This window comes from Aspergillus neoniger (genome assembly GCF_003184625.1).
Source record: "Aspergillus neoniger CBS 115656 unplaced genomic scaffold BO87scaffold_29, whole genome shotgun sequence".
NCBI lineage: Eukaryota > Fungi > Ascomycota > Eurotiomycetes > Eurotiales > Aspergillaceae > Aspergillus > Aspergillus neoniger.
Genome location: NW_020291157.1, coordinates 200,579 through 209,570, shown reverse-complemented (window position 1 = coordinate 209,570; position 8,992 = coordinate 200,579). Strand labels below are relative to the sequence as shown.

General features: G+C 50.3%; 2 protein-coding genes across 2 annotated transcripts; one reads left to right on the top strand and one right to left on the bottom strand.

Moving 5' to 3' along the window:
- Positions 1–131: 131 nt before the first annotated feature.
- On the bottom strand, positions 132–3,168 carry BO87DRAFT_408970 (uncharacterized protein). Its single transcript, XM_025626208.1, has 8 exons — positions 2,575–3,168; positions 2,436–2,513; positions 1,764–2,299; positions 1,718–1,730; positions 1,377–1,502; positions 1,146–1,259; positions 967–1,083; positions 132–886 (listed from the first exon to the last, which is right to left on the bottom strand). The coding sequence occupies exons 1-8, from the start codon at positions 2,825–2,827 to the stop codon at positions 576–578; spliced, it is 1,548 nt and encodes a 515-aa protein (XP_025476873.1). The 5' UTR covers positions 2,828–3,168; the 3' UTR covers positions 132–575.
- A 2,292-nt stretch (positions 3,169–5,460) lies between these two features.
- BO87DRAFT_442470 (translation initiation factor 4B) lies at positions 5,461–7,555 on the top strand (the record flags this gene model as incomplete). The annotated part of the gene is made up of 7 exons (XM_025628055.1): positions 5,461–5,464; positions 5,565–5,621; positions 5,672–5,722; positions 5,784–5,786; positions 5,843–5,911; positions 5,986–6,276; positions 6,330–7,555. 7 exons carry the CDS (start codon positions 5,461–5,463, stop codon positions 7,352–7,354), a joined length of 1,500 nt encoding a protein of 499 aa, XP_025476872.1. The 3' UTR covers positions 7,355–7,555.
- Between the last annotated feature and the right edge of the window lie 1,437 nt (positions 7,556–8,992).

Genomic DNA, 8,992 nt, shown 5'->3' with positions numbered 1-8,992 from the left:
CATTCTCACCAAGTATCGCTTGATTGGGGATTCCTCACGAAACTTTCCCAACAATATCCAGAATGCTTCTTGGCGTGTGGAGCGGAAAGAAACAACTTGTCAGTCGCGAATACCTCCGTAGTGTTCCATGTAATTAGGGTCTGCTTCATGATCATACAGGGTCTTGTTTCAAATTAAAATACATGGGTCTGGGAACAATATGATACATGACAAAAGGTAAAACTCCTTCTGGAGGCTTCATGGAAGCGGTGGCACCGGCATCCGTAGCCAACTCAAAGGTACGGCAGATCCGACCATCATGTTGTTGGTCGAAGGCTAAAGTCGCAACCTCAGAACCTCCTGAGTGAGCAGCACAACATCATTGCAAAGCTGGGTGCAAGTGCAACACACAATGCTGCCGGGATTTCCATCCTAGAGGAAAAGTGAACGATCTACGTCCACCCCCCGATCATACAGTCCTCTCCTTAACATACTTAGATCGGACATGTAAGACCGGCCCCCAACCATTCGAGAATGGCCGTAACTTTTCTCTTTCTCACCCATAGCCAAGTTGCTAGTGGCCGTCTAGAAACCGACTACTTAGCTGCAGGATCCGAATTTCCCGATTCGAGACCACTAGTCTTGAGCTTTTCAAGCTCCCCGATCTTGTCGTCAATAAGTGCGATCTCAGCCTCGATACTCAACACTTTCTCGTTCAAGATACCCCTGTAATCGTCATCCGAGAGTGACTTGAGCGGGATCCATTTGGAGTCGGCCATCCGCTGCAGGAACGGCTTAGACGTCGTATTCGCGTTCTCCATTTGCCAGGTGTCGATCGCATTATAAGAGCTTTGCCCGACATAGCCTAGTAGCGAGAAAACAACTAGCCCAGGGACAAGTCGCCCGCCTAGCTCCGACCATCAGTAAACCAACCACCACCACCTTTCTCTCTCAACCTGGAAAATGGAAGGATGCTACCAAACTCACCCATTAGCCTCGTAACAGCCCCTCCGGCAACTCCTCCAGAGAGGGCGCTGACATAAGCCCTTTGCTTAGGAGTCGCCTTGTCTTCATAGTGAAGCTTTAGAATGTTGCTTCTCAACCCTGTAGTAGCAAGCTTGGTATCATATCCAGATCTATAAGGGACAGAGGAGAGGAAGACTCACACCAAAAGGAGGCTCCACATGCAAACCAGTGGATTCCGCAAGAGATAGAATGAATGACGGGGTGGGGAGACCGGATAACTCCTGATATTCCCCCGTATATGAGACCAGCAGATCCTGTTAGAAAAAAGAGTAAGTAAGTAGGACTGCTGCAATGAGTCTCCGGCTTATGTTGCCTGAGTTGAGGCAATACAAGCCGGCCGACCAGTCACCGGGATGGGATTGGTAACTAACCAGTCACGGCTCCCACCTTCAGAGAAGAGGTCAATACATTAGGCTCCGGATATAACGATTTGGTCTGTCCGCTCATTTTTGCGGTTCCTGGCACTGTAGTCTGCGACTTCAGGTCAGAGGCATATCCTGGTTAACAGTTTCAATCAGCATCTTCGCTCATGCAAATCCACAAGCGTGCACGTGATTCACGCAGGCTCGGGATGCTTATCTAATCCATCTCCCTCTTGATGCCAAGCAGGAGTATAATTAATACAATGGCCTGCTTTTTATCTATCTGATGCAGACAATATCCTGTGTTAAGGCTCTTGTGGGACATCTGAATGCCTTAAATACACACATACTATATACAAGACTCTCGCAAGTAAGACATCTCTAGAATTTATGAACCTGATCCTTCGAGAAGCCCAATCGGCTCAAGATTCCTTCAGGCGATCTTCTTGTTCCAACCAGAGAATCTTCCATCGCTGGAGGACCGCAAATGAAGACCTTCGTATGTTGCGTCGACTCTCTGAATGTGCTCCTTAGAAGCTCCTCGTCGATGTACCCTGTTCTGTAAGGGGAGTTCTCCTCTTTCGGACGGCTAACAGTGTATATGTAGTTGAAACGTTCAGGAAACTCTGTGGCATAACGATCAAGTTCCTCCTTCAACAGTAGATCTTCCTCGGAGTTGACCCCAAAGACCAAAGTCAGTTTCGTTCTGTCCTGAGGATTCTTCAGGATGCCTTTGATAAGCTGATAGATAGGCGTGATTCCAGCCCCGCCAGCCAAGAGGTAGGCGTGGGAGAACTCATTCTGCTTCCACTGATAGCCTTTCAGTGAAGTCGCAAACCTGAGTGAGTCTCCTGGTTTCAAGGAGTGCAAGTAGCCACTAGCCTTCCCGTCCGGGTATTGCTTGACCATAAGTTCTATACGTCCTGGTTCATCTGTGTATTTGATGTTACTTAGCAAACATGGTCCATGATAGGCCTATCCCTGACCACACGCATGTCCCATCTCTATGATAGATGGACCGTGTCTAGGCGTTCAGGGCGTGTTGAGTCGGACACGGTATGAGCTCACCCAAGTCACTTATAGGAGTATATGGTCGAATCGTAGGAAGCCAGCCCCCTTCCGGATGGGTGATGGCTAGGAGCGCGGCTGTTGAATGTTAGCGGGTTATCCTGACGACAGAGACCGTTCTTCAAGGGGCAAGTCTTACAAGTCAATGTCAGGCCGCTGCGGGCGGATTCGTTAGGGTATTCGAAGACTAGTCGCTTCGTATTGTGATTGACGGTTTTGGTGCTCTGCAAGCGCAAAGTGGTGAAACCCAGCCCAGAGAAGACTGGTTTTGGCTCGTTCGATTCCGCAAACGCTGTTGAGAATTGCTTCGTGCAATATATGCCCAGGCCTGCAAAGCCAGCCACTCCAGCAACCTTGATCGCCTTGGGGATTGTGCGCTGGATGATAGTCATCCTTTTAACAAAGAACCACTCCTTTGTCAAGATGAAAACGAAGAAAGCAAAAACGGACGAGAAGCACTCAGGAAGTACATTGGGGCTTCACGCCTTAAATAGGCCGAGAAATCAGGAGTGTACTCCATCTCGCATAAGGCGAAAGATCACTGTGGACCCAGGGACAAAGCAATTGCCTCAGAGGAGCATGATTCGTTGGACGAGATCAGTCGATAGACTATCGACCCCAAACTAGGGAGACCAGATCGGGGATATGGTAGAGAGGAGGACTGCAATGATATACAAAGTGCAGTCCCAAAGACCGAGCAACAACATCAGATTCCAAACCCCGACAAAATCCGAGACCCTGGATGATGTCAACGACAGACGGTGGTGTGTTTGTGTGCCTGACGGCAGCGGGTCGGTGCCTTGATCTTCCCGCCATCAAAGCGGGTCCACCGAGTAAATGCATTCAACAATTTGTGACCACTCCATTCCTACCCCTATGGCTTCGATATTCTCATTCCATCTGTAGCAATGTATTAGGATTCGCCTGTTGTCAAGTTTACATGAAGCCAACGTCTTTTGAAGACCACCCGGAGTAGATTACTCCATTCAATACAGTACTACAGTCTCTGGAGATAGTGCCCATGATTGAATCTTCGACAACAACTACTATGATATATATGTTACTACTTGTCGTTGTCACATTATACTAGTATTACAGCAGTACTTAATCATGCTATGGCATTCACTCTGCTTAAACTGATAGGGCATGAGATCGACTTCCGCCATGTATGCATAGACTGACAGGGTGTTTGGCGGCCCGCAGATCCTGACTCCCCGCTGCGGGACGCATGGGGAGTGAGTGGAGTGCGGGTCGCTCAGGTTGTACAAGTAGCTGGCGTGTTGACTGGATCAAAGATGTAAAGAGGCCCTTGCAGTTCCTCTGAAGAGCAGCGGGGGCTGTGCGTTGACCATTGCATTTATAACAAATAGAAGATTTGGCTGGTTGGACTAATGCAGGCTTCGCGAGGCTTCATGAACAAGCCACACGGGAAGTCTCTTGAGCAGAGCCACGGAATATTGCGCCCTTCTTACTTAGTTCTGAGACTGTATCTACTGCGCGCAGCCTGGTTTGCATCTTCTCTTGGACGCTTGTCTACATTTGGAGCCTACATTAGTGTCCATGTGCAGCGTGAGGATGCCAAAGACGTGCATCAACCGGGCTGATGAAGAGCAAGATATGTCCTTAGCCCCGAGAATGGCGTACGAGCCATGTCAAATCAACAGTCGCTCATCACCCTTCACTTGCCAACTGTATACGTTCTCAAACTCCATGTTATCCTCGCTGTACACTAGGCGCACAATCCCAACCATGTGACTAGATCCTTATGTCCAAATACGTAGCCGCTGCCGGTACCGTTGTATAGAACTGTGACAACCTAGGAATATCCAAGGGTTGAAGGAACTTGTAAGTGGGCAAGTCCTTCGAGTGGGAGTTGGCATTGGTGTGTCTTCAACAAATGTAGAATATCACCGAAGACGCCTCCTTCGGATGGACTGATGGGTAGTGTTTGAGTTGAAGCCGACAGCGTTTCTCGAAAACTAGTTGTCTTCAGTCGTACTTTGTTTCGTTGTGGACACGAACAACTGTTTGGAAATCGACAATCACCGACACACCCGAACGTACGGAAAAGTACCCGAACAGCGCTGAGCAATAATTTTGTACTGTACTTCCAGTCTGTGTATATTGTATCTTCCGTATTCCTAGTCACCACCTTGACGTGGAGATGTATTTTGGGATGGCGTGGGGGTCACAGGCTTCGGAGGTGAATGGTAACTAGCTCCATCAGTAGCAATGCCTTTTTGCTGGGCGGTTGTGAGTCTGGGTGAGGAACTGCCAGGAAGACATTCGCAGACAGAAAATGAATCACTACTGTGTATCATAGCAGTGCACGATGGAAGTTAGTTTGATAAATTAGCAACTTGGAAAAGGCAGATGAGAGAAAGGGAGTGATTGCAAGTGATGTCTGCGTGTCGGTTAAGTGCCGTTCCTAGAATGGAACCAACCGCGCAGACAATGAAGACAAGAATGTCTGGCCCAAAGCGGAATGGGGCCTATTCAAGCGGAGAACCGATGAACAAACAATATTCACCACCATAACAATAGTAGTAGTGACAAGGGACCAGAAAAGGGAGACGAGTTTGACAGTCCACAGTCACTTATACTCATTATCTCATCGAATCCGACCGAAAAAAGACACCGGGTGGAGAGGAGAAAGAGGGGTGGAAGGAGAGAGACACACTTTCTCCGCAAAAAGGCGAGGGAAAAAAGGTGGAAAAAAGCCCTCGGGTTGGGTCGAGGCGGCCGACCCAAAGCCGCACCAACACTTTTTGGAGGCTGACTTTTCTAGCGTCATCACTAAAATTTATCCTCACGGATTAACCTACTTTCCCCCTCTGTCCTTCACTGCGGAGCTGTCCTGCATTCCCCCCATCACTCAACGCCCCTTTGGACGTCCACTATCACTCTCGTGATTTCTTCCCCGTCGGAAGCCCCCCCCCCCTTTAAATCCTTTAGAAGAACCTTTATTCTGAGACGCGCACAGGAATCCCCTTGGCGCGTTTCCCACTTCTGAACAACCGCAATCATGGGTACGTTTAACCCCTCCTCGTCCGGCGCACTGTCCCAATTCACGTCAATTTCGCATCCTCTGAACTGTCCTGGATACTAATGGCTTTATTCTACGTACAGCGCCCTCTAAGCAGAAAGCCCAGAAGATGTCTCTGGGCAACTTCTTGGCCGATGAGAGTATGTCCCTGTGCATCCATATCGTCGCGGGGATGAACGGTGGCTAACAGGAACAGACTTCGGTTCTTGGGCCGACGAGATGGAAGACATGCCTTTGCCTTGTAAGTGACGGATTCCTTGCCTTTGGTTTACCGCTCCCTGCTAATACTGATGCCTTTCTAGCCGGTACGTTGTACATGATATTTCTTCCTTCGATCCGATTGATGCTAAACTTATATCAGCTCCCGCTCCGTCCAGCTTCGGTCGCTCTGCTGCGCCTTCTTCTGGCTTCGGAAGCAGCTTTGGTGGTGGTACGGAACTCGCCCCTGTGTTATTGCTGCATTTTTGTTCCGATATATGTGTTTGATGCTGATGGATGTACCAGATCGTGAGCGTGGTGGCTACGCCGTGAGAGAGCCCCTTCCTCTTCCGACCCAGCCCCCCTACACTGCCCATGTTGGAAACCTGTCCTTTGATGCGACTGCCGCCGATATCTCCGACCTCTTTGCCGACTGTGGTGTTACCAACGTCCGTATCGTGGAGGACAAGTTGACCAAGGCCCCCAAGGGCTTCGGATATGTCGAATTTGAGACTGTTGATGGTCTGAAGAAGGCTCTTGATCTTTCCGGCGCTACCCTCCAGGGACGTTCCATCCGCACCAGCATTGCCGAACCTCGTAGGTGTCCCTTCTCAAGTATGATGTTTTGCGCCAGCTGACGGTACCTATAGCCAAGGAACGTGATGTCAAGGAGTTTGACTGGACCCGCAGAGGTCCTCTGCCCGATATTCCTCAGCGCCGTGTGCCCGATCGCTCCTCTTTCGGACGCAACCTCGACAACATGTCTGATGCCGGCAGCGACCGCGGTAGTGGCCGCCGCAGCAACTTTGAGAGTGATGGAAAGTTCCGTGATTTCAGCAACTGGGAACGCAAGGGCCCTCTCTCTCCCCCGCCTGCACCTGTCCGGGAAGGTGGCCGTCCCCGCAGCAACGAAGCACCTGGTTTCAGAAGAAGCTCCCCCGCCTGGGGTGAGGGACGCTCCCAGGATGGCTCCCGCCCCCCGAGACGCGAATTTCAAGAACGCACCCCCACCGCTGCTGAACTCGATAACGCATGGAGATCCAAGATGCGCCCCGATCAGCCCGCCAAGGAGGCCAGCAACCCTCCCTCTCCTGCTGCCGCTCCTGCCGCCCCCGCTACTCGCCCTCGCTTGAACCTCCAAAAACGGACTGTGACTGAGGCCGTCTCCAGCCCCACCGCGAACACCGAGTCCAAGGCTAGCCCGTTCGGAGGTGCTCGCCCGATTGACACTGCCGCTCGCGAGAAGGAGGTTGAGGAACGTCGCCAGATTGCCATCCGCCAAAAGAAGGAAGCGGACGAGAAGGCCAAGGCCGAGAAGCCTGAGAAGTCTGAGAAGACCGAAAAGCAGCGTCCTGCCAAGGAGCAGCCCAAGGCTGAGAAGACCGGTGCGCCGGCTGATCCCAACGGCCGCGATGTCGCCGAGCACGCCCAGGGTGGCACGAACTTCGAGATCCTCCGGCGGGCCGGTGAGGACGAGAGCGGTATGACTGCCGATCAGGATCAGAGCGAGGAGGCTGCTGCCAAGAAAGCTGAAGCCTCGACCGACGCTCCCGCCAGCAAGGCGAACGGCAACTGGAGGGCTGGGCCTGCCGAGGCTGGAGCCGACGACGAGGGCTGGAGCACCGTGAGCTCGAAGCAGCGCAACAACCGCCGTGGCGGCCGCACGTTTGCATAGATCAATGGATACCCCCCAAGCTCGTCATCGCTTGACCGAAAATCGTGCGCCATGGTCCCCGAAGTGCGTGTCATAAAGCGACCAGACTTTGCTTCTAGCCCATGTTGGGTCGCCGAATTGCCGCGCAACACTCGTGGGGATGGCCAGGTGGATTTTGGTTAACGTCGATGTCCGTTTGTTTTGTTGTTCAGAGTCGTCCTCAACTTCTTTCGCTTTCTCCTTTCTCTCTTCCCACGGGTTGCCGCCTCCGTCTAGATCTAGGATTCAGGTCTAGTCCCCTTGTTTCTTCCGTCAAGCATGTCGAAAAGTTTGTTCTTTTCTCCAAATTTCCTAGTGTGTGTTCTTCACGTTTCTCTGAGCTAGTTATTCCCATGTACGTGGATGAAGTGTTATACAGCAATGACCCTTATGGCTGATGCGAAGGAAGAAGAGTATACGTTTCTTTTCACTTGTTATCTTATGCTTTCTGAACTTGCTGATCAAAACCCCAACCAACCCTCCATTCGCCTCCGAAATCAATTTGTCCAATCCCTTTTTTTGCTGCCAGACAGTTGCTATTCTTACTCCACTCTCCAAACTCTCTTTCCTTTTAAACTCTGTCTTGCTTCTGGATCCGGGGATGGCGTGTGGAGTCTTGTTCCCTTCTTGTTCAACCTAACCGGAGAGCCCCCATGCATGTCCCTACTACTAGTTGACACGAGGCAGTTCCCCCCATACGAATAAGATAACGATTAGCAGTTTATAAGACCTAGTAGCTGTAGTATGCATTGTGCTATCTCGTAGTCTAGTCAGTAAATGAATGACAATAATCTCTACTACTACTTAAATGTGCGAGAGTGCGCTCCTCAAGATCGACTACTATGCGGCTATATATATATTGAAACCAAACTGAACCCACTAATAAAACACATAAATATAAGAACTCATTAAACCCCTCCCCCATCCTTGACAATTCTCCCAAGAAAAGAAAGCAATAATCAAAAGCAAAGAAAACAAACCACAACCAATCGTTTTCTCCCTTCCTCCATCAAGGCAGCAAGTACGCGCGGAGAAGCTGAAGGGAACAGAGAGAGGGAGGGAAAACCAAACCTAATTCGATCGAGAGGATCGACGGGATGCATGGCGACCCAACTAGTAGCAGTACCTAGCAGCAGCTGAAGAACGTGAGTGAGTAGTAGTAAGAGTGATTAAGAGTGAGTAAGAAACTTAGTTCAGTCAGACCATCAATTTGATTCATTGGTGAGTGAGTGAGTTCTTCGCTCCCAGCCCCCATCCCGAATAGGAAGTCGGGTCCCCGCGGATTACGATCCGCTGGTTTGTCTGTCTGTCTGTCAGAGAGATTATAATCGGGGTGAGAGGGGAGGAAATAAAGGCAAGTATTCCCGTAAAATGTTGAGCTGGAGCTAGATTACTACGTAAGTTAATCTTTATCTATCTGGTTTTATTTTTATCCATCGCATTTGGACGCGACGAGACTGCGACTAACTAGACTACGATTGCTACCATCTGATTACTATCCCGCTACCCTACCCCACATATCATACTACTGTCTGTATCTAAACTAGAGCTCTTGACCGACCGACTGACGGGCTCTGTTTTTTCTTTTTCCTTTCGCACATATCTCTCCTCTTCCCCTCA